The sequence below is a fragment of the Perkinsus marinus genome (assembly GCF_000006405.1).
Source record: "Perkinsus marinus ATCC 50983 genomic scaffold scf_1104296974734, whole genome shotgun sequence".
Lineage (NCBI taxonomy): Eukaryota > Perkinsozoa > Perkinsida > Perkinsidae > Perkinsus > Perkinsus marinus.
In genome coordinates this window covers 57475-81597 of record NW_003201001.1, presented here as the reverse complement: position 1 = coordinate 81597, position 24123 = coordinate 57475, and the positions used below count along the sequence as shown (strand labels likewise).

Below are 24123 nucleotides of genomic sequence, written 5' to 3'. Positions count from 1 at the left end.
GCCACAAGACCTGAACGCGACAAAGGGGAACGGTATCGTGTCGCAAGAGCTGCGTACATAGGCATTGGACTGGTCCTGGAAGTCTGGAAGGGCCATAGCAGTGTTACGGGCGTACATCCCTACCCAGAGCCCACCGAGGGACGAATAGCTTCGTAAGAATGAGCTGTGAAAATCTCGTACCTATCAGGTGCTGTCTGATAGCGGTACTGATGACAGCTTGGAAGAAATCCAGTCACCAGGAATCGAACCGGGGGCCCTTGTTACAAATTGCCGGTAAAGGTTGCCAAAGCCCTCAGGAATCTTCCTGAAGCGGCAAGTGGCATCCGAGCAGCCTCCTTTCATGCGGAGAATTCTAGCCAGCTCATGGAAGCCCATACCCGCGATGATCCAATCAAAGCCGTGACCTGCTCTCACCAACTAGCTCAGCCGTGCATTGCGCACTAACCTCACCATCTCGAGCAAAGACGCTCTCGAGATACTTTCTGAAGTTGTTGCCGAACCTCTTGTTGGGTTGCCAAGAAAAAAACAGAGAGGCATTGCCTGAGCTAGAGAAACGAATTCATCGGCGATTAATCGGTTCCCTCGACACCTCCACAGAGCCCGTCCACTCGCCCACTATAACATGGTGACCCTTCATTCTTCATAACCTTTTCACACCGTCGCCTGTCTTTCCCTATGGCCTCATCAGAGCGAACATCATGCCAATACTTCCCATCACCAGAGCATTTCGATCTCTCAGCCTTGGGTGTCGAAGAATCGTCACAATAGTGTCGATCGTTCCTCAAAAACTCCACAGCAGCAGAGTAAACCCCTCGAAGTAGCGAGTCGCCGGCTATCAAGATTCTCTTATTTTGCATGCATGCACAATAGGACGTTATTTCCTCCTCGACGAAGGGAACCTCGCCAGGCCAATTAAGGTCACTCAGTCGTTCTGCTGGATAAGGCTCAATCTCGTGCTCTGATAGATAGTCAAACGCGTAGTCTAATTTGATCAGGTCATAAGACGTATCTGAGCTCATTCGCTGGTTTGCACCACAAGGCTTGCGCAGCAAGCAAGAGGCCGCACTTTCGGTGATGGCATTGATATCATCATCGTTGTCCCAAAAGCCTTTCTTCTTTTTTGTCCGTGGCTTCGTTTTGGGAGGCTTTGCGGCAACCTGGTCAGCGGTCCCCACTTTGATCAATCGACTACGTGAGAGGTCTGATCCGCGAGGCGATGCTGAGACGAGACTCTCGTCACGCGAGTATAGTCCTCGCTCACTTCTGTTCGCTGATCGGCCAGAGCTAGTCTTATACAGACTATGTGATGAAGATGCATCCAAGTATAGTGGATGTAAAATGGGGAGCAGATGATCACCACAGTTCTCCTCAGAAACCAGGATGAAAACAGCCCAGACGGACAGAAGCACTAGGAAAGCCGATGTCACTGCACTCCGGTTGATCATCAATGAAAATTCACACACTTCACAAAAAGAGCACGTCCATTTACGATACTATTGTGCAGCAAAACTTTCAGTAAACCTAGACTCTTCAGTATCCACCTCAACATCGAGCCTTGAATTGGGATCAATTGGAGTTTATTGGAGTTTCGCCCATTTCACGTGAAGTGGCGTAAAACTCCGTGAAAACCGCGATATTCTCGGTGGTATGCAGTAGTCGTGAAATATGTTTTCCACTAGTGTTTTCCATATCACGGATGAAACTCCATCGTACTAAGGCATATCTTAGGGCAGGGGCAGAGCCGCCCCGACAATTGGAATTGATTGTACTAAGGAATATCTTAGGGCAGGGGCATAGCCGCCCCGACAATACGAGTTGATTGTACTAAGGCATATCTTAGGGCAGGGGCATAGCCGCCCTGACAATACGAGTTGATTGTACTGAAGCATATCTTAGGGCAGGGGCATAGCCGCCCCGACAATACGAGTTGATTGTACTAAGGCATATCTTAGGGCAGTCATGGCATAGCCGGGCCCCGACAATTCGAGTTGATTGTACTAAGGCATATCTTAGGGCAGGGGCATAGCCGCCCCGATGGCAATTCGAGTTGATTGTACTAAGGCATATCTTAGGGCAGGGGCATAGCCGCCCCGGCATGATTCGAGTTGATTGTACTAAGGCATATCTTAGGGCAGGGGCATAAAGCCGCCCCGGCAACGTTCGAGTTGATTGTACTAAGGCATATCTTAGGGCAGGGGCATAGCCGCCCCGGCAATTTTGCGAGTTGGTTGTACTAAGGCATATCTCATAGGGCAGGGGCATAGCCGCCCCGGCAATTCGAGTTGGTTGTACTAAGGCATATCTTAGGGCAGGGGCATAGCCGCCCCGGCAATTAGAATTGATTGTACTGAAGCATATCTCACGATAGTCATGGCACTGCCGGGCAGTGAAATAGTCCCTTAAAAGTCAACACATTGGATCGAAGGAGGCTGATGGTCTCTACAATAGACTCAATCGATGGCACACCTCTACTGTGATTCTATTCGATGCATAACCTAAGACATGTGCGTAAGACTCCGACATGATACTCCGGTGAACATGTCACTGTGACAAACGCAAGGAGAGTGATGCCGAAAAAGTTTGATAAAGTCAGCCGGGTAACGTTAATACTTGAACGCCAGCCTTGGCGAGAATAATATTATTTGGACGAGCAAAACGGCGCAGCTATTTTGCGTCTTCCATAAGCTTCACCATCCTCTCATAGTAGCCCATCAGGTTGTCGTACTTCTTGCACTCTTGACAGAACGCATTGACCTTCTCGTACTCGGAGTCAACACCGAGCTCAGCCCACATGAACCCGAACACTGTGGCGTCGACGCTAGTCGGCTTATCGTCGGACAATATGTATTTCTTCTCACCTAAGATCTTCGATAACCCCGAGATGTCTTGACTTAGCCTATTTTTCCTTTCTTCCTCGGGCAATCGACCAATGCCCTGCGCATAAGTTGCACCGAGGAGTCGCCTTTTCGCGATCATCTTTACGAGTGGCCTCAGGAATACTGGATATGTCTGAATCGTGCCAAGGTACTGACTAAAGAGGTCGGGATAGTTAAACCATCTGTCGTTAACACAGAGAAAGAATGTGTGCTCCTCGAACATTCTTTTTACTGCGTTGCTGATACCCTTCTGGTGATCACTGAGACCACTATCTAGATTTTTCTTGAATTTGGACGAGAGCATGTCGATGATGATGGAGGTGTCGCCAAACTGTTCACCGTTCAGGTCGATATAAGGGAGCTTGCCTGAAGCAAACGGTGAATGTCTTGCCCATCTATGGAGGGTTACGAGCTGAAATCACCACATATAGATTAGAAAAAGCGTACATACCACCAGTCGTGGTCGTAGAATAGCGGTTTGAGTGATAGATCGAGATGAAAGCTCCAAGATATGTACATTCCGGGTGAGTGATGAGCTCAGCCACACGTTGAATTATCACAGCAAGTAATGTGACTGGGAATCCATTTTAGATCATCCAGAGGGCTCAGTCCGGTGTTCGACTATACTGATTAAGCATTTTGCCGATGTCATAATCATTTCAGTCGACTGCACGTATATACGACCGTAAGACCATGTATATTCGTATAAATCGACCCGATAATGATCGACCAATAATGCGGTATTCGTTTCCTGCGATGAAACGATAGTCATAGCGGCTATGATCCGATATAATGAAAAAGCCATGAGTCATAACGGGGGAATGAATTCCGCCTCCTCGGACCCATCACAACTCACCGTAAGGCCCAGCAGGCATTTCTGTGTCGATCGGTGTATACGGGAGTCCCGCTAACTTGAGCCACACTTCAAGTTTCGCACAGAAGTGGCTAATCGTTGGAGACGAGCCGGATCCTTGGTTGCTGAACTTATACCTAGGTAAACGTAATCCCATCACTCCCTCGTCCGATCACAGCTCTTTACATGTAAACATGATCCTTCTTTGTCTTCCCAGCAATACCAGCCATAACTACTAGTAAAAAAGGGAAAAACCTAACTTGCGTAACTCTTACAGCTAATACCCACAGATACTCATAGACTGTCGAACGATAGTTGATCAAATCCCAGTATACCTTTCGAAAGCCTTAGAAACAGCAACTTTGTGAGGCGGGGCCGCTATGCCACCGCCCTGATATGTGCCTTAGTGAAATCAATATTCTCGGAGAGTACGGCTATACCACCACCCCAAGACGTGCTTTAGTGCAATCGACATCTAGAGGCGGGGCGGCTATGCCGCTACCCCGAGATATACTCTAGTACAATGAATATCTAGAGGCGGGGCGGCTATGCCACTACCCCGAGATATACTCTAGTACAATGAATATCTAGAGGCGGGGCGGCTATGCCACTACCCCGAGATATACTCTAGTACAATGAATATCTAGAGGCGGGGCGGCTATGCCACTACCCCGAGATATACTCTAGTACAATGAATATCTAGAGGCGGGGAGGCTATGCCACTACCCCGAGATATACTCTAGTACAATGAATATCTTGAGGCGGGGTGGCTATGCCACTACTCCAAGGTATGACTACAATCAAATATCTACAGGCGGGGCAGTTATGCCACTACTCCAAGGTATGACTACAATCAAATATCTACAGGCGGGGCAGTTATGCCACTACTCCAAGGTATGACTACAATCAAATATCTACAGGCGGGGCAGTTATGCCACTACCCCAAGGTATGACTACAATCAAATATCTACAGGCGGGTCAAATATCTACAATTTGGCTCGTAGAGCAGATATGCCATCTCAAGATGACAAAGCAACATGCGAATTGCCAGTGAGAATAAACACCTGTCCCAAGATAGCATATCTGGCCCTCGAACAGAGTGAACGGTTGCAGTCCAACTACTGCCGATGAGGAGATTGAGAATAGCCCATAAACTGCACGCATGCGCAGAGGTGGTGACACGCCTCCATCTTACCCTTCACGTGTTTATGCGTACATTCAAATGAGTAGCGATCGATAGCCGGAGTCCTGAGAGCGAAAGTAGAGCTTCAGTCATATTCATACTATCATGAAATCGAGTTCTACAGTCGCGAGCGAGCGAATCCTGTCTAATCCGACAGTGGTAACTCCAAACAATTTAAAAATATCCGTAGATCCTAGGAATGTAGGGACGATGACATGATTCAACTACGAACAGGCCCTGTCGGTTGACATTTTCGTTTGTAGTGGATGGCTGACCTGCGCTTACCCAGAACTGCATGGAACCGCAATGCGCATCTAACGCATAAAAAGGTCTTCCGAGACTAATTTCCCCATCGGCAAAATTCATCTCCCCGATCATGCAGCTATGATCATCGTTCATACCACATCGTTAAGCTGACCTCCTTGTTTGCTAATACGCTGCACTTATGTAAGCCCGAGAGCAAAAAATTAATGTCCCCACTCATGCATGCGAAATCTTAAAAGAAAATCTCTTGGCAAATAGACTTCCGAGTGGTCTAATCATAGTGGATAGAGTTGCATTGGAATCCACCAGAGTCAATCGAACGGTCCAGAACGGTTTAGCCCACACGACTCAAGAACTCTCGTAGGCTGGGCTTTTGCTATTGCATGACCATGCTTAACATCTCATAGAACACCTGCGTAAGTGATCCACTAAAATATAGAATTCTGTTGTCGAAGGAAGCTCAGGTTCATCGCATTAAATTTAGTACTCGAAACTCAAAAGGACCTCTCCATAGAAATTATGAGGAAACGACGGACACTGTTGAGTTAACAGTGTTGACACACAGGGATAGCACTATTATTCAGCCTTGGTAGTTTTGGAAGGCATACTGGTAGTGTGGAGGAACCGATGCAACATAGACTTCTCCACAACGTGACACTGATCACTTCGGCCAAACCATCGATAACGATTTGCTGCTACTAAATTGTACCTGAGAAAGGACACATACTGCTATGGCGATTCGACAGAGTTGACTCACACGAACTCCCTGATAACCTCAGGGACGTGGATGAGGTAGTATGCCCAGCACCACGGAGCAGTGAGTTCACGAAGGCCCATGAGCCACGCGGTGGAACCACGGTACAGCTGACCGTCTTTGAGGTAACCCCAGCTCTTGTTGATATCTTCCTCGTTCACGTCGTATCTATGAGGTTGGTCGAGTAAGATACAAAGTAGGTCCGAAGCAGACCCATGTGGTACTTCTCCAAAACCTTCAATGTGTCAGGATGGTTTGTCCACATATACTTCACATCAGCGTCGGGCCGTACATGATCATTGACCTAAACAACAGGGACCATCACTTTCTCCTCGCGTATAGCAGCTTACAAATCTCAATGCGGTGTTGCACAGATTACAAACGCCGTCGAAAATAAAGGTAGGGCCCTTAACGGCCAGGGCCGAGCGCTCTGCCTCAGGAAGTGTACGGAGGTCTTCTGATGCCATTACAACGAGTAAATTATTACAATCTAGCTAACTTCCGACGAACTTGATAATTTTGTGGCGCGTGACGGAGAATTTTCTACGCGTATTCGCCTTGTCAGCATCCTTCTAGCCTAGCCCTCTATGACATGTAGGTGATCTCGCAGAGATCACAGCTAGGAAGTATGGTGGAAGTTTGTGGCGCGTGACGGTATCTCCCTTCTACGATGCATCTAAGGATTCTTCGTATCTTAGGTTGCAGCCTTAAAGATACAAAACATGTCCACATACGGTCCACGTCCGGACCGTTGCTGGCATTCATTCGGTCATTGGGCCTGTTTCACAAGGATACTTAATTTAAGGCGCCTTAAATATAGGAGCAACTTAAGGAGTTACTTAAGGTATACTTAAGGTATACTTAAGGCGTTACTTTAGTTTAAGGCGCAATTTGCTCCTATGAAACATGCCCATCATCCAGTTTTCTTCATCATAATGTTTTCTCCCCTTCTTCTCTACATACTTCTACCCTATGCTATCGCTCAGGACCACATTCCCACCAAGGCTCCCTACGCTGAAGTTGATCTCTCTAAACGCCCTTCCGAGCACTTCAAACCTGCAGTCAGAGTCGCGTTGAAGTCGTGGCCTTTCGATGAGAGTTTCCGTCCACTTTTTGCTCAGTGGAACACAACCACTTTCGACCGCCTATCTGACAACGACTATGACGTGTTCATGAACGCTCTCGAAAAGCACTTCCCTGTACAAGCTCTCGAGCTGAGGGGCATCTCTGAGGAATTTGCTGCTAATGGTCACTACGTCAGCTATCCCTATCTGGCCGCCTGGGCCTATAGTCATGAAATCGGACATTTTAGCGAGGCTCCTACGGTTCACCACGATTGTACTGCGTTGTTGGTTTCTGATGAGAATGGTCATGTCGTGCACGGCCGCAATATGGACCAAGCTGCTCCTGATTACGCCAGAAGGGTTACTCTCAGTCTCAAGTACAAGAGTATAGCGCCTGGAGTCGCTGATGTGGAGACTATTGATTTTTACTGGTTTGCTGGAGGAATGGTAACTGCGGTTACTACCGACGGTTTGTCCATGCAGGAAAATTGGAGGTCTGTGAACGAGCCGAAAGAGGAGATTTTGAGGAGAATCAGTCATGGCGCGGTTCCGCAAAGTTTCATGTTCAGAGAGATGATGTTTGCTCAAGGGGTACGAGATTATAAAGGCGCTGTACAGTTCCTCAGAGAGGTCCCTTTTGCGGCTTCTGTGTACATTGCAGTTGCTGGTCAAGGAGAGAAGGAGGGATCTATCTTAACTCGTAACGATAGCAGTGTGGTTGTGCCCGTCCAAGAGTTGGGAGAAGGATGGTATGTGGTGGAGACCAACCATGACAATTGGCTACCGGACCCTCCGTCTGATCCCAGAAGAACGAAGGCTGAAGAGTGCATTGCTAGACACGGCCAGAAGGAGGGAGAGGTAGGCACCTTTGCCGTGGTACTTGACTGCATCTCGGAGAAGCCCGTGTTGAATGATGGTACTATCTATACGGCTGTGATGTCGCCGAGGAGTGGTCTGCTTTGGGGGAGGATCCGGTTTGACGCCGCTAAAATAACAGATCCCGAGGCGCTTTCTGTGAGGGAAATCCTCGTGTAGTTTTTGTATAATCGTTTTAACCCAATTTTCAAACGTGTTTCATTACTCACAGTGAGTTGATTTTTACTCGAATTCAGGTGGGAACGGGTATATTGGTCTTTTTGTAACTTCTGGCGACTTTCGAAGGCTTACATGTTCGGTTTGATGATAAAATTGTGGTATGGAATTTATAAGTCGTCGTTGTTCTAAATGCCTAGAGATCTCCATTCGCCCGAACTGCGACCTCCTACGAATCTTGAGGTTGCCTTGGCCGGATACGAAGAAGGTTCGCCTGTGAGCTCAACAGATGCGTTCCCGTCTCCTCTCGAGTTGGATGGGGAGGTTAGCAGTAGTGCGGATGAAGGCTTGTCGAGTAATAAATGGAAACTGAAGGAGTGCAGATGACATAATGGATAGTTTCTCTCCATCATAGATTTGAACGATTACGTTTCTCACAGTACATGTTCATATCAATGTTTACATTGTATCTGCCAAGTTTCATATCGATTTTCATTAATTTTCGAAAATTACGCTCATTTTGGCACGCAGTGTAGTCCCAAGTCGTTTGAGCTAGTGCGTATATCAACATTGCATCGCAAGTCGAGCAGCTCTATGACGTCGTTTAGGAGCAACTTCTTCGTCAGGTCCTGCACTACCGTCGTACAGCAAGTTCAATCGGCGGCGACCACGTTCGAGTCAAGCATCAGGTTTTAGACCTCGTCGAATCATCCTGGTAAGAACAAGTCGTCCTCTGTCGGCGGGGTGACCTCATGCTAGTGCAGGTTCGCCACGGAGAGAGTATGGGGAATATAGACGAACATACGTAGTACAGTAGGGCGGCTCTCTTGGTCTCTACTGCCATTTTCACCTCAAGTTCTAATGATCAAACGTGAATTAGGAATTTTCGGGTTTCCTTATTTAAGTTTAGATGGCGGCTTACGGCCTTTTTGGATCTACGTGGGAGTTGTTCATTGTTATTGAAATCGGAATCAAATATCTTCGAGTAGAGCTTTCCAAATTCTGAGTTGACGTTGGCTGGTAGGGGGTAGAAATTATGGTTCTATCATTTCAACTTGAGGTGAAAAAGGTGTAGATCTCTCAACTAAGTATAGTGTCGGTACGACTGAGCGCACTAGGCTGAGATTAAATATTGACTTGTTTCTATCGTCATACGCTATGATTGATCCTACGGAGGAGTTCATGGAAAAGTATGTTGTAGTTGACTTACAAGTTCGTCAATGGCGAAGGTTTTTCGTTTGTGGAATTTTATAAAAGATGATGGGACGTGGGAGGTTTTCTGTTATCGACCGAGCTTCAAAGCATCTATATATATATTCACAATATAGATCTCGCACTACATTTACTATATGCTATTGCTATATAGTATCGAATAGGGATAGTCAGGTACAGTCAGATTCCAGATTGGAAGGTGCCGCTTACAGGAGAAGGTCGGCTGGAAGCACGATGTGCTGGAGAGCAAATCAAGAAGCTGGTGAAGCGAGCGGTCTTCTATGTGAGTCCGTATAGACGGACAGTCGAGGTAGGGAGCGTTGGGACTCCGTCTGGTTGGAGCGAAGTGTGTGAGGCTGAGTCGGGCTTCGGAAAATTGAAGTTTAGTGACTTATGTGATACAATTCAACGATATATTACTCGGTTGCAATGGTGGACGAAACGGTGAGGACAGGCGAGAAATGAAAGACCCAACGGTGCTTATTAGAGCTCCGTCCGCCTTACGTGAAGTGGCGTAATACTCAGTGGAAAAACGTGATATGAAGCGAATTGGAAACACTTAGCGAATCACCTTAGACGAGTCGTCCCATATCACGTACTATATGAAGTGTGAAATGTGTTTTTTCATATCACGGGTGAAGCTCCATTGATGTCATTCACCCCTCAGACGTACGAGGAAATCGCGAAGACTATTGGATTGGACAGGGTAGTCTCGGTTCGGTCAGAGCCGCGAATCAGGGAACAAGATTTTGGTAATTTTCAATGTCCTACGGAAATGCTGAAGTGCAAACAAGAAAGGGAGAGATTCGGTCGTTTCTTCTACCGCTTTCCTCACGGTGAGTTGTGCATGCGTGCAAATGTGATACCACTTCTCGGTGAACTCCTATAGGTGAATCTGGCGCTGATGTCTACGATCGAGTGACGACGTTTTTGGAGTCTATGAAGCGGCATTGGAGCGATCCGGCACGGAGGAGATCGTAATGGCTTACGCATACCATCTTTTGAGAAATTCCCCTCAGACGAGCCCCTCGACCACGAACTCGCAGTGATGTATTTGCTGGCCATTTGTGTTATACCGAAGATTCTGACGTGGTACTAAAATGGGCATGAAAAGTATCTTACCGTTTCATGGGTATCTTGTGTAGGTTATAGTTACTCACGGAGTAACTCTTCGTATTTTTCTCATGCGTTGGTTCAACTGGACGGTTGACCTTTTCGAGGAAACCTACAATCCTCATAATTGCGATGTTGTTGTAAGACAAAAGCTGAAAATGGTAAACATGGGACGCTTCGCTCCGCTTGAACGATAGGTGATGGTACGAGATGAAGAAGGTCATTACCAGCTCACGGAGGAGTCGTTGAATCTCCTTGGCCTCACAGATCGAGTCTTGAAGAACGCCAGCAACACTATGATAGGAATGCGCTATAACGGTGGGTTAATGCTGAACATCTCACTTTCCTGGTTTCACAGTCATCAGCTTCGTTTAACTATCGTATGCTTTTGACTTCCCTTGCGGTACTATTGAACGATGGTGGTGTATTAGGTTCGGGACAGCTGTGTTGTTACAATCCGGCTAGGATCGGCTCTTGGGAGTGCTTCCCTGATAGTGATGACGCTGGCGAAGATTCGGTTGAAGAAGAGAGTTCTCAGCAAGCTAATGCTTAGCAGTTTTTCAGGTGTTGAAAATTTATCATTGTTTATGTTTACCTAGTCGAGGTTACTGTTCCTGATGTATGCAAGGAGACTATTAAATGTAGTTGTTGGGAGTTGAGTTTGACTCTTTGAATGGATCCGGATCTACTGATATGCTATGATTGGCAGCGTGGGGGAAAGAGTATAAGGAGCTATGCTTTTGATGGATCGAACTGTCAATTTCGGGAAAATATCTCTGGGAGTCGACGACCTTCAGTTGATCGAACGCAACAAGCCGTAGTGTCATAGTTGGAGCCAGTATCGGTCTTTTACGAGGAGATCGATACTGAGCTCAATTAGGACGATGAGCGAATTCTTCACACGCACCAAGATACCGGGCAACCTCGACCGTAGAAGACTGATGTACACGAAGTTTCGATGGCTGGGCTATCGGTACGATCATATCATCTTGTGCGTTCGTTGTCGAGCGAAGAATCATCAATTTCCTAAGACGATTTTTCTTATTCCACTTGCCACAGTTGAGGGATTTTCTGTTGGTTTTGGCCAATGCAAAATGCGGAGTTGGCATAGCCGATGGGATATACAGTGTGTAGTGGTGAATCATTTCTGAGATTCTTCTCACAGTATGGTATGTGTTATCATACCATGATGAGAGATGTCCAAGGGGATGGCAACCGAGGCGATGAACGATGTTTACAGCTCGTGATCTACTATCCTGTCCTGATATGAAGTAATACACATTGATGGTGGATAGAGAGTAACTCGACACAAGTTCGTCGCTGGAGAGTCGACTAGCTTCATCGGGTGAGTTGAAAAGAAAAATTGAATCGCCCCGAGAATAATCCATCTACCAGAAATGGGAGATAATCTCCAAGTGAAATACTCATCATGAAAAGTGATTTGACTGAAGAAGTCACTGACTTCTTCTAAGCTAGAAGCTCTAACTGACTTCAAGTCAGTTAGGGAACAAACAAAGTTTGCCTCGGGGTTCTTCGATCAGTTGACACACAGCTCCTGCAGGGCAGTCCTGAGGGAACGTTGAATTTCATGTCACCATCGGAGCAGACTCCGTTACCGTGTCGAGATTGCACGCAATAGAGCATCCTCCGTATGGTTGGCACTGGGCCCACTTAGTAGGAGGTTTCGGACAGGTGGTCGCATTAGTGCACTTCGTCGTACACATCACACCTTTGACCACCGCAAATTCATCCTGAGAAAGATGAGCTCGGTCGAGACTCTGAGTGTGAACAAGCTCACTGCATAGAAGAGCACATCGTCGGTATTGCACTTGCATCCAACCAGATTAGAACCGGATAAGTAACAGTCACCCTGACCGATGGGCTTTTCATATTGGCCTCCAACTACAATGGAGAGCATGCACCGTTGTATCGAACAGCCACTCACGTTGTTCGGCTACGTCTACGGAGTCGGCTGTCGAAATGGCATTTGCTCTGAAAGGTATGCATACTAGTCCACCTCTTCCCACACGGCCTACCTCTGGATCTTGACGTCAGCTAAGGCGACACTGAAACAGAATATATGCAGGAAGGCGATGCGACCGGCCATTGTTGGTAGAAAATATGTGAGATGCGAAGGCTAACTTCCAGCTCTAGGTGAGAGCATAGCGTAAAGAGTCCTCAAATGTTTTGGGGTCTAATATACGGCGTATTTCACACGCGTGCACCTGAGTGACGTGTGGACGGATCCAGTCGAAGACTTCGACTCGAAGTCATGATCGAGTCGTCGCTTGATACTCAAGGTGGTCGATGCTAGTAACTCTGACAGCACAATCCCAGAGGTTGATACGAGTATCAGATAGTACTGCAGCTTCAATCGACCAGGTTGGAAGGAATGCCAAAAACAATCTTCTAGAGGATTCACGAAAAACTCTGGGCCCTGTAACAGCGTCCCATGTGATCGATCGTTTGATGTATGCACACGTGAGCTACACTCAGCTGTCTGCCCGTCTGTCAGTCTATCTATCTGTTCACTTCGCAAAAGCAGGGGTCGAAGATGCACCCGCGAAGAGTAAAACAGTAGTCAAATATACATCTCACTTTTTACTAGTAGTGAATCTCGCGTAGTGATTCACTACGCGGAATTCCCATAAACTTCACGAACTCCGCGTAGATCTTGATCCTTGTGCTTCACTGAGTGAAGCACTGACCCACGTCAAGTGAAGTTCACTCCAGTGTAGTACGTGGATTAGTCACCCGTCAAATATTCCCAAGCAAGGCTTCCTTTGGTGAGTCAGCCTTTGGTCTTGCGGGCAACCTATCACTCATTCGACTCAGCATATCCTAATAGGCCACTCAAACTCCAGTTTGCTCGTTCTCAGTATAATCAGAATTAATTAGCTTAGGGCTTGCGCCTCAAGCACGCTGGAGTCTCGGTGGCAAGTCATTGCGCCGCCGGACACTCCTGCCTCCGGGAGTCTACTGCACTTTATGTTTGGAATATCGAAGCTTTTCAGGAAGCCGAATGATCTTCCCGCTATGTTACTCGCATGTGTAGCAAAGAACGGGTTTTACACTTCGTATTTCACGAATTTCACGCGAAAACAATTACGCGTTTTACACGCAATGGCGATTTTCACTGGCGGTTTTTAGCGAAGTGTGAAATCTATATTCACTAAGTGAATTTCACCTGGCCCAATTCACGTTGTACACTAGGCATAAAACTGTATGCGGGTGTACACGTTATACGGGGCATCTCCAGTGTACGAAACTTGCAGTTCATATCTTCCTCCATTTGAAATGGAGAAATGGACCATTTCGTACATTTGACTCGAGTGTTCAATCATGAAAATCATGATTGAAATGGACCCCTGAGCCCCGAGCAGCTCGATGTCAATGACATCATGTCACTCCGACCCAACATATCGGCGGTCCTTCAAGGGCCGCCCTTACTATAGTCGGTCACTAGTGACTCACTAGTGCCGAATTCATGGGCTGAAATGCGAGTCCCAGCTTACGTTTATCTCTCTATCTCGGGTGCACAGTGCCATGACAGAGTTTTCTCATTGCTTGGAGTAACTCTTCTCAGCGTGTTGACGACCAACCCGATCACAAGGATTGTGACGCCCGTCTCCTCAGAGCGATCAGTGTGATCGCTATGCTCATAGCCATCACAGCTTCTCGCCTGGCCGTCGTTCTACTGTTGGCGATTTGGTAGATTAAGGATACTGATATTACAGGCTGTGCTCTCTCTCGAGAACTGTTACATTGTTCCCACCGTAACAATCTTATAGAGTCTGTAATACAGACGCCGACGAGACTAGAGGGACTCAAAGTTTGAGTCTCAAACTAACAATGATTCCTCTGTTGGGGAACGGGTTGTACAAGAATTCCGATCACAACAACAGTTACTACGACTATAACCCGTATAATAACTTTTTTTCGGCAGCCGTGCAACTCAGTGAACACAACAGTTGGGAGGCTAGGAAAAACCGGTATCTAAGGACAATTTCCCGCCATTACCATGCTCCGGACGACTCAACTACAGCTGCCGACAACAACGAGGCGGAGGGTATTTAGCGAAACCTCGGGTCCTGATATATACTACCGTTAGAATATCATCCAATATCATTACTTGGAGCGCAAGTAACGTCAACTACATCGTTGGAAACTAACCTCGAAACTGTCATAGCGGATGACTTCAGACTGGATCAACACCAAGATGGTTTTCGAATATCAGATTGTTCATGTTTCTTAACCACTATTATCAACGCCTAAAAAAGTGTACAGGTCACTCAATCTGAACCATATATATTACGGTCGGATCTTCGAGGTGAAGGAGCATCCTGCGTAGCACCAAAAGCCGAACTACCATCGTCTAAAACGAAGGACACGTACAAATAATAGAGGTATAATATGAATTACCACGTAAAAGTTCGTTCTGAGTATTACTCTCTTGTCCAACCGAGGTAAGATCGTTGTCTACAAAACGTAGTCGTGAAAAAATCAGAATCGAACTATATTACCATTTGTTGTATTATAAGTTGTAGACTTGTAATTAGAACTTTCACTTGGTCTAAAAGACGTATGCGAGACGATGTCGACATTTTTGGCATCCGCATTATCTTGTGAAGACGCTATTTGTAGTATCTCTGAAAAATGCCAAGTAAGGAACATTACCGGAAAAAACGCCAAAATCCTTACGCTGATCTAAACGTTTAGCTTCTTCCTCAGACAAACTAGGTTCACTGCTCGCAACTTGGGAATCATCCAAAACGTTACGAAAACAGTCATCTACATCGAACAAATTTGTTGTATCTGAGAAAAAACCAACAAAAAACGATCTAATACTTACCCATAGTTGAACTTTTACCCTGTTGTGGCGATATCGCGGCATTTGACTGATCCAGCTTATTATGATCTGCGTTATATGACCATAGATCACGAGGCAACGGTAATTGACCAAAATTTAACTACCTGTAGTCCTAGGTTTAAGAATTCGTCGACGAAGCTTGAGATATTTTTCACGTGCTTTTTGACGTCCTACCAACATGTAAGAACAGAGGTAAAAATTTAATAACTATGATTGAAGGTAACAGATAGTACGTAAAGGAGTAACTTTCTGTTTACGAAACTTCTTAACCCTTTTTTGTCTTTTCTTTATTTCATCCACTACCCGAAAAACCTTTTTCCAGGTTTCTAAGAAGAAAAACGGTATGCAAAAGCTAAAATCAACGTAGTACTTGATGACTGAGGCTTTGTGTTGGGCTCAGATAGTACGCTGTCATCCACATTACTTGACGAACCCTCGTAGACTGCATGAGTGCTAGAGTCGATAGATTTATTATTGTCAGAAATTGAATCACCTAAGGTTTTAAATGTATGTCTTTGACTATGCACGAAGAGTGACGTTAACTATATAACGTACATATTGATATTCAACGTGTAAACAGTATGTACGCACGAAGCCAAAGTATGAATAAAACATACTGGCTAAAAGTTAAGACATACTCGTATGAAAGTTCACCCTAGATGGACATCATATTGAGTAAGTTACAGAGTTTTTTAAACTTCCCAGGAATAGAATGACAATTTTTACCATATGAACAGTGTTATACGCATATAGAAAACTACATAACATATGAAGACGTCTAAGTGTAATCCATATGAAAATCGGGTATACTGTAGGTAGTCTCATTTAATGTAAATGTCTCGGGCATATAATGCCAGCTTATGACATACGGATAATGTTTGAAATATGCATAAACACCGAAATGAAGATAATAAAAAATATGATATATGTCTGAGGCAGATAATGCCACCGAATGACATAATAGCCATGTAAATGTTAGCCATATTCACAGTGTTCCAAACATGGTGAGCGAGTAATAGGACATATAATACAGGTGAAGTTATAATTGAGTGAACGTATAATATGAATAGTCTGATTGAAACAACCGATACGACCACAAGAAAACCTGCTAAATAGTGTATATGTCTCGGGCATACGATGCTCGCTTGTGACATACGAATAAAGTTGTACACAGAAGCAGACACCGAACTGAAGATGATAGAAAACCTTATAGGAGTCCCAAGCAATTATTGTTACCGTACGACACATTAGGCATGTAATTGCTAGATAATTCAATAAGATAGGTACAAAGCAAAGGAAGGAAACGTCAAAATGTCAGTCATTTGTTGAACAGATCGTTTAAACTCATTAGGTACAACCTATGTATATCTCAGCCATATAATGGCAGCTTGTGACAAACTTATATTCTTTTATGCATAGAGAGACACCGAAATAAAAATGATACAAAACAAGAAATATGTACCAGCCAGATAATTAAAGCAAAACATCTGAAACATATGTCTGAGGCATATAATGCCAACTTATGACACACGTATACTGTTTAAAGCATACACAGACACCGCAATAAAAATGGCCAAGAATAATATAATATGGCGAGTTCAGCAAGATTACCCACCTAAATGTTTTTACCATGCCCAGTACTACCTAAATCCTCCAATTGCTCCTTGTCCAGCATAGGCTTCTTTTTGTATGAAGACTCAGTAGTAGACATACGTCAATAAAACGAGATATTCAAACTACCAGAAGCTATCAGGACTCCTGATTCAGGAGTATAGAGAACAAAGAACCCAGACGTTCAACAAGGACTAATTCAAGTAAGATCAATGACCACAAGAAACGGAAATAGCTAGCACATGTCGTGCGAAACGAAAATGTCGCCCGCCCGATACATGGGAAATGCAAGATTGCTAGTGTTCAAGATTGTAGCCTAACTCAACGAAGACGAGTACGAACGTTTGCACCGTAGATCAACGTTCGAAGACAAGCGAATTAAACGACAGTGTATATTACAATGTACTATCGACATAAAGTGGACTTTTGTCGACCTACATCGCACAACAAAAGAAAGAACAAGGCAGCTTTTTTCATAAGTTAAGACGATACGAAAGACAAATGTCCTGTAAATGATAATGATGACAATCATCATCGCTCCGTTGGATACATCATTTCTCGCCTTGTCCTCACCGTTTCGTGTATCTTTGTAACGGTCTCGTGGCAAGGCTCAGTAGTGCTGCTAAGTATATTCATCAAGCGTATATCGTAATCTCACTACTGATGCAGGTTTGTATTCTGTACTAATCTTCTATTTCCCTATGGCCGACTCAGCCTTGTGTAGCTCTAGTGGCGACAACGATGAACGTGAACTCCAAACAACATTGGGGGCTGTGCCGAGAAAGGCTCTCATCACCAACATGCTCGCCTTAGAGGAGAAGATCTACACTGAGACCGGTCCTGGCTACTCACAAGCCCTCACCCCTTTTCGTGAGGCACTACTGGAGACGCTCAAAGACAACGAGCGCTTCAAATCAGATTGCCACGCAGTTCAAAGCGGCCTCGAGCTCTGTGACCTCTGGCAGAATTCCTACGCCTGGTTGAGCGAGGAGCTTGTCTATCTAGACTCTGCTGGGGAGGAAGACTCCAAATGGCTGACTCTGGTGCTACGGTGGTCTCTTCTCGCTGCAGCTGCCAACATCGACGGTTGCCCAACTTTTGTTGGACGTCAAGATCTACGTAAGGAAATTTCAGCCACGGTGTCCAAGATGCGCCATGCATCAACTATGCCTAGCGCAGTGAGCTATCCATCAAACCCGAGTGCCACGCCGTTATCCACTGCCTTTGGTCAGCCAGCAACAAATTCGGCATCAGCATATGGTTCCACTGCTATCGGTACCAATCACACTCGTACGTCATCTTCTCTCTCTCCGTGCGAGATTGTGAGAAGAACTGTGAAGTCTATCGTTGGTGACTCGGACAAGATACCTAAGCACCTTCTCTTCACTGGCAACCCTACTGGTACCTACTTCCCTTGGCGCGTTGCGGTATGTGATCTACTCCGTCACCATCATTTACTCCCCAACGACATCTCTGCGGAAGTTGCCCTACACTGTATCACGGAACCTCTGAAGTCTACTATCCGCAGTAAGATCACCCACAGTGATATACTCGCTAGTGGTGTCTCTGCTGTATGGTCAGTAATGGATAAACGTTACAATACAAACCTTGAGCTCAGATCCCTTGAGAACGCCTTGGACGCTTTATCACAGGAACCATCTGAGTCGACTCTAGACTTCTGTACTCGCTTCGAGAAGTTGTGGCACGTCAAGCAGTCAGTTGTCCCCGATGAGGCTGCCCAAGACTCCTCTATCATTCGACGACTCAAGAAAGGTTTGAAGGATCCCAAGGCTGTGCTAGCTGCCTCGCTAGCGGATCCCCTCAACAAGATGGACTTCGACACGTTCAAGGACACTCTCTTAGCTGTTATCGATGATCTACCCGATATCAACGCCCTAACCAAATCCGCTCCGAAAGGCGATAAAAGCAAGTCCCGGTCCGTCGACGATGACTCCAGCATCATGGCATTATGTATGGCTGCGGCAGTCGATCTTGGTCTATCGAAGGACTCCTGCCTTCGCTGTGGTAAGCTCGGGCATGTAGCGGCCCGCTGTAAAGCAAGCCCTGACGACATCATCCGCAAGGACGAAAGGTGCAAACGGTGTGGTCGCTTAGCTGATTCCAAGCATCGTTGCGACTCGAGTAGATTCCATTGTAAGCGATGTCGTAAGGCGCATCATCTCGCTGGCGTATGTCTCAAGAAGTTTTCCAACTCGTCGGCGCCATCTAACACCAACAACCACCAGTCCAACAACGCTTCCGACATCAAGCTAGTCAACAACTCGGCTGCTTACGTGAGCGCTGCCAATGCCCAGATAAACTACTCAGCATCTGACCTATTCGCTACCTCCTCACCTGACCCCACCATCACTGTTCGGCTAGGTACTGGTGCCCAGGGTCCTCGCTGTGATGTTTCCTGTCTGGTGGATACGGGAGCTAACATATCCCTAGTGGATGCGTCTGTCGTCAAGTTCTTATTGGATAACACCGTCATCCCATCTGACGCGGTCTCCACGCTAGACCGTCCTCTGAAAGTAACCTACGGTAATAACTCAACCACTTCCACTTCTACCATCGTCTCGGTGAACTGTTCACTAGAGCAACCTTCGTCTGACGTAGGGTTGGTCGAGACTCGTCTATTATTCTTACAAGTCGAGCAATGCCTTCCTCGAGTTATCATCGGCAGGAACATGTTCGACTCGCTCGGTATCATCTTCACCTCTACGAAGGGCATCTCTCTCAAAGGTGGCTTATCCCTATCATCCAGTCGCCAAGATAACGCCTCTCAGACCGACGAGTCATCTGTCTATCACAACTCATCATGTGCTATTATCAACTTATCCTCGACCGATGAGTCGACTTTACCTACTGTCGACTTCACTGCTGAGTCCAGCGCTGAGCCAATAGCCACCTGTCGTCGAGTCTCTACCGACGTGCAACCTCTGATATCGGTGGTTCAAGACGGCACCGGCAAACGACTTTGCTGTGATATCGATCCCATCGGCAATGCCACGGTCTGGCCCTACCGAGCGGCTCAACGAAAGCGCACCGCTGCCGATGCTGAGATCATCTACCAGAAACTCTGCGCGATGGAAGCGCAAGGCAAGGTTCGTCGAGTCCAGGATTCTGAGCTCTCCATCGTATGCGAGCCGATTCTCATTGACAAACTCGACCGTGCCGATGGAAAGAGTAAGATTCGAACGGTACCTGTCTCTGACAGTGAGCTCTCATCTCGGTATCGCTTGGTCATCGACACCAGACCTCTCAACTCCTTGCAATTGAGCTACGACGACGCTGGCAACTTCATCTTCCTACCTGGCGGTGAGATCCCCAAGGACAGTAAGCAGCGTGATGAGTTCTCGTACAAGCAGCATCAACGGACTGCAACTAACCTTTTACGAGATGTCCCATCTGCCAACCTAGGTTTTTGGTCCAAGTTAGATCTACGAGATGCTTACGGCTGCATTGCAGTTACCAAGTCCCTTCAGAAGCTCTTCGGTACAACATCTATCTGTCCACGCACCGGTGTGACCGTACGATGGGCTCTCACTTCCCTTCCCCAAGGGTGGCGCTGGTCATCTCTGGCATTCCAGGTAGGCTTTGGTACTCTGCTCGACACCGTCATCAACCCGAAGCTGGTTGCCGATGGTATTGCTGCAACTGTCGTACATGTACAAGACGACGTCTTGGTCTCATCACAAACCATTGTTGATGGGGAGAAGGCCTTGAGAGTGCTGACTGACATCCTTACCGAGTACGGATTCATCATCAACCAAGAGAAGTCTCAGTCACCGGCCAAGTCAACAACTTTCTGTGGTCTACTATTACACGGCCGAACCTACCGACCTCTACCTGCCAAGCGGGAAATCTCCGAAGCTACTTTCAACGCCGCGTTCAACGATTTCCTCAATGGGAAAGCTCCACCCAAGCGTCGAGGTCGTCGTCGTGTCAAGCACTCAGCTGAATCACTCCGTCAAAGCCGTCTCTCATGGCTGAGAAGCTGGACCGGTGTATTCAACTACTTCTCGGGCCATCTATTACCCGATGCTATTGCTGCTCTCCGGACTCTGAACGGAGCCATCAAACACTACCAGGATGAGGCCACTTCTGCCGACTTTCTGGAGACTCTCACCACACCCACTTCTGATGCTTTCAAAGTTCTGCTCCGAGCTTACATAGCAGGCACTCTTCCGTGCTCGCTTGGTAACGATGGTATCGGTACTCTCGCTGTGGTGGACGCCAACCATGACAGCTATGGCGCCATCATCTTCAAGGTCTTCGAGCTTTCCGGGGATGCGACTGAGTTTGCAACGTACTCCAAGACGGTGTTCAACTGCATCCCTAACCTAGGTGAGCTCTTCAATATCTCTGAAGATCGTGTCGCCATTCTTCCACTCCGTGTCTGCGGTGAGAGGTTCTCCAAAGTGGAATCCTCAAGATCTAGCACTTGGCGTGAACGTGCTGCCTTGCTCAACGTTATCCACGACAACCAGTGCCTCTTGTCTGGTAGAATAATCGCTGTCACTGATAACGCCAACGTCGGCAAGCACTGGCACTCCGTTGAGACTGAGTTTGGGATTGGCACATATCTGTCGAGATGGCAAACATACCAACGATGCGTACATCTCACTACGTGGGCTCCCCGTGGAAGTTTACCTGCAATTGCTGATGCTATTGCGAGATCTCTAGAAGTTACTACGCCTTCATCTGTGAAGGTCTCGGCCTGTAACTCTCGTGGGAATTGCCATGCAACTGGAACCGATACCGGTGATTCCGAACTGAGGCATTCTTTCTCGTCTTCCCTCACACCGGCATCCACCCTACTTGGCATATTCTCCGCTTGGCGGATCAAAGCTGCCTCTAAGCCCTTTCCTGTCCACGATGATGACATCGACGCCTTGAAGTGGCTGGCTAACGCTCAGGGCGAGTGCTTTGAAGTACAACATCTCCACGATGTGAACCCCAAGAAGTTTGTTATGAACGACTGTGGTATAATCACTGTGAAAGGCTGCTACGTTGTTCCCAGAGCCTACGCTCGTGATGTGGTAACTCGTGTACATACCCAACACGGACATTGTGGCCTACAACAAACACTTAGCATCGTCAAAGAAGTCTTCTATGTCATTGGACTCTCCGCCATTGCTGCCAAGGTTGTATCATCGTGTCGCTGTTTCTTCTCACGAGCTGTGAGGTCCGCGAGGCACAGTGTTGGCTCACTACGACATCGTCGTGATATCATGGAGCTTATATACGTTGATATTGTGGGTCCACTACCTTCAACTCGTGGTACAGACGGTGGGTACAAGTACATATTGACTTGGCTGGACTCAACTTCAGGCTACGTGGGTGGTATTCCTTTACGCAAAGCAACATCTTACGAGATTTGCAATGCTCCCGAACATCATGTTCTTGATGTCTATGGTCGGGTCAAGGAGATTGCGTCAGATAATGGAGCCGCATTCAGCAGCTCTGTTTTCCTGTCGTGGTGTTCCTCCTACGCTATCCGCCCGTGGAAGATTCCAGTCTACTGCCCGTGGAGGAATGGACAGCTAGAACGCTGCCATCGTTCTATCAAGGCTACTCTGAGGTGTCTCTGTGATAGTGTCCAGCACAAGTGGGATCGGTATCTTTCCAAAGCTCTATTCAGATGCAACTCTCGCATCATTCCTGACACTGACAACATCTCGCCGTTCATGCTGATGTTTGGTGAATCTCGTACAGTACTCCGAAGATTCCTATCATCCCCTGCCTCGTCATTCCCACAGTCCCTCAGCGACGTCGTGAGGAACATGGTCGATATGCGCAACACTCGTCTTGACGCTATCTTTGGTAACACGGACGATGTCAAGCCCACTATCGATCCAGTGCCTCAATGCAACCAACACCGGAGGTCCGCTAGTGTAAAAGTCGGTGACTCCGTGCTCAAGTGGAGTCCTTCTACTGGTCACGGCCCTCTCGGTACTCATTGGTCTGGTCCTTACACCGTTACCCACAAGCGCGGTCATCAAACAGTCATTCTGAGTGATGGGTCTCTTCAAGACTGTAGGAACGTGCGTAAGTGGCACGGTAAGACCCCAGCGAGCCTTAATCCCACCTCTCATTAAAGGGGGGAGAGGATGTAAATGATAATGATGACAATCATCATCGCTCCGTTGGATACATCATTTCTCGCCTTGTCCTCACCGTTTCGTGTATCTTTGTAACGGTCTCGTGGCAAGGCTCAGTAGTGCTGCTAAGTATATTCATCAAGCGTATATCGTAATCTCACTACTGATGCAGGTTTGTATTCTGTACTAATCTTCTATTTCCCTATGGCCGACTCAGCCTTGTGTAGCTCTAGTGGCGACAACGATGAACGTGAACTCCAAACAGTCCAAATGCAACATGAATCCGTACTAACCGAGTGAAACTGTAAACACAAAGTAAAAATAAGTGAACCAGAGACATTACGTAGCGTACTATACTATAGAGGATACTTCGTATTTTTCTCATGCGTTGGTTCAACTGGACGGTTGACCTTTTCGAGGAAACCTACAATCCTCATAATTGCGATGTTGTTGTAAGACAAAAGCTGAAAATGGAAAACATGGGACGCTTCGCTCCGCTTGAACGATAGGTGATGGTACGAGATGAAGAAGGTCATTACCAGCTCACGGAGGAGTCGTTGAATCTCCTTGGCCTCACAGATCGAGTCTTGAAGAACGCCAGCAACACTATGATAGGAATGCGCTATAACGGTGGGTTAATGCTGAACATCTCACTTTCCTGGTTTCACAGTCATCAGCTTCGTTTAACTATCGTATGCTTTTGACTTCCCTTGCGGTACTATTGAACGATGGTAGTGTATTAGGTTCGGGACAGCTGTGTTGTTACAATCCAGCTAGGATCGGCTCTTGGGAGTGCTTCCCTGATAGTGATGACGCTGGCGAAGATTCGGTTGAAGAAGAGAGTTCTCAGCAAGCTAATGCTTAGCAGTTTTTCAGGTGTTGAAAATTTATTATTGTTTATGTTTACCTAGTCGAGGTTACTGTTCCTGATGTATGCAAGGAGACTATTAAATGTAGTTGTTGGGAGTTGAGTTTGACTCTTTGAATGGATCCGGATCTACTGATATGCTACGATTGGCAGCGTGGGGGAAAGAGTATAAGGAGCTATGCTTTTGATGGATCGAACTGTCAATTCCGGAAAAATATCTCTGGGAGTCGACGGCCTTCAGTTGATCGAACGCAACAAGCCGTAGTGTCATAGTTGGAGCCAGTATCGGTCTTTTACGAGGAGATCGATACTGAGC

General features: G+C 46.7%; 5 protein-coding genes across 5 annotated transcripts; 3 read left to right on the top strand and 2 right to left on the bottom strand.

Moving 5' to 3' along the window:
• Positions 1 to 2570: 2570 nt before the first annotated feature.
• Positions 2571 to 3963, bottom strand: Pmar_PMAR008415 (Protein C6orf168, putative). The gene is made up of 3 exons (XM_002765770.1): positions 3916 to 3963; positions 3733 to 3866; positions 2571 to 3242 (listed from the first exon to the last, which is right to left on the bottom strand). Exons 1-3 carry the CDS (start codon positions 3957 to 3959, stop codon positions 2665 to 2667), a joined length of 756 nt encoding a protein of 251 aa, XP_002765816.1. The 5' UTR covers positions 3960 to 3963; the 3' UTR covers positions 2571 to 2664.
• A 1789-nt stretch (positions 3964 to 5752) lies between these two features.
• Positions 5753 to 6397, bottom strand: Pmar_PMAR008414 (conserved hypothetical protein; the record flags this gene model as incomplete). The annotated part of the gene is made up of 4 exons (XM_002765769.1): positions 5753 to 5885; positions 5934 to 6098; positions 6155 to 6234; positions 6281 to 6397. 4 exons carry the CDS (start codon positions 6395 to 6397, stop codon positions 5753 to 5755), a joined length of 495 nt encoding a protein of 164 aa, XP_002765815.1.
• Positions 6398 to 6865: 468 nt separating this feature from the next.
• Pmar_PMAR008413 (N-acylethanolamine-hydrolyzing acid amidase precursor, putative) lies at positions 6866 to 8041 on the top strand (the record flags this gene model as incomplete). The annotated part of the gene is made up of 1 exon (XM_002765768.1): positions 6866 to 8041. One exon carries the CDS (start codon positions 6866 to 6868, stop codon positions 8027 to 8029), a length of 1164 nt encoding a protein of 387 aa, XP_002765814.1. The 3' UTR covers positions 8030 to 8041.
• A 200-nt stretch (positions 8042 to 8241) lies between these two features.
• Pmar_PMAR008412 (phosphoglycerate mutase, putative) lies at positions 8242 to 10904 on the top strand (the record flags this gene model as incomplete). Its single annotated transcript, XM_002765767.1, has 10 exons — positions 8242 to 8381; positions 8653 to 8741; positions 8791 to 8831; positions 9413 to 9548; positions 9906 to 10074; positions 10128 to 10215; positions 10258 to 10330; positions 10384 to 10512; positions 10549 to 10669; positions 10783 to 10904. Exons 3-10 carry the CDS (start codon positions 8809 to 8811, stop codon positions 10902 to 10904), a joined length of 861 nt encoding a protein of 286 aa, XP_002765813.1. The 5' UTR covers positions 8242 to 8381; positions 8653 to 8741; positions 8791 to 8808.
• Positions 10905 to 17533: 6629 nt separating this feature from the next.
• Positions 17534 to 22936, top strand: Pmar_PMAR008411 (gag/pol/env polyprotein, putative; the record flags this gene model as incomplete). The annotated part of the gene is made up of 1 exon (XM_002765766.1): positions 17534 to 22936. One exon carries the CDS (start codon positions 17534 to 17536, stop codon positions 22934 to 22936), a length of 5403 nt encoding a protein of 1800 aa, XP_002765812.1.
• Between the last annotated feature and the right edge of the window lie 1187 nt (positions 22937 to 24123).

What these genes read in the sequence shown, in the direction of transcription:
- Pmar_PMAR008415 (XM_002765770.1), bottom strand. Translation starts at nt 3,959, where the DNA reads ATGGCTGGTATTGCTGGGAAGACAAAGAAGGATCATGTTTACAT. An exon ending in AAGAAGGATCATGTTTACAT is followed by an intron (nt 3,867 to 3,915) that starts GTAAAGAGCTGT and finishes ACGTTTACCTAG; the next exon opens with GTATAAGTTCAGCAACCAAG. An exon ending in AATGCCTGCTGGGCCTTACG is followed by an intron (nt 3,243 to 3,732) that starts GTGAGTTGTGAT and finishes CGTTTGCTTCAG; the next exon opens with GCAAGCTCCCTTATATCGAC.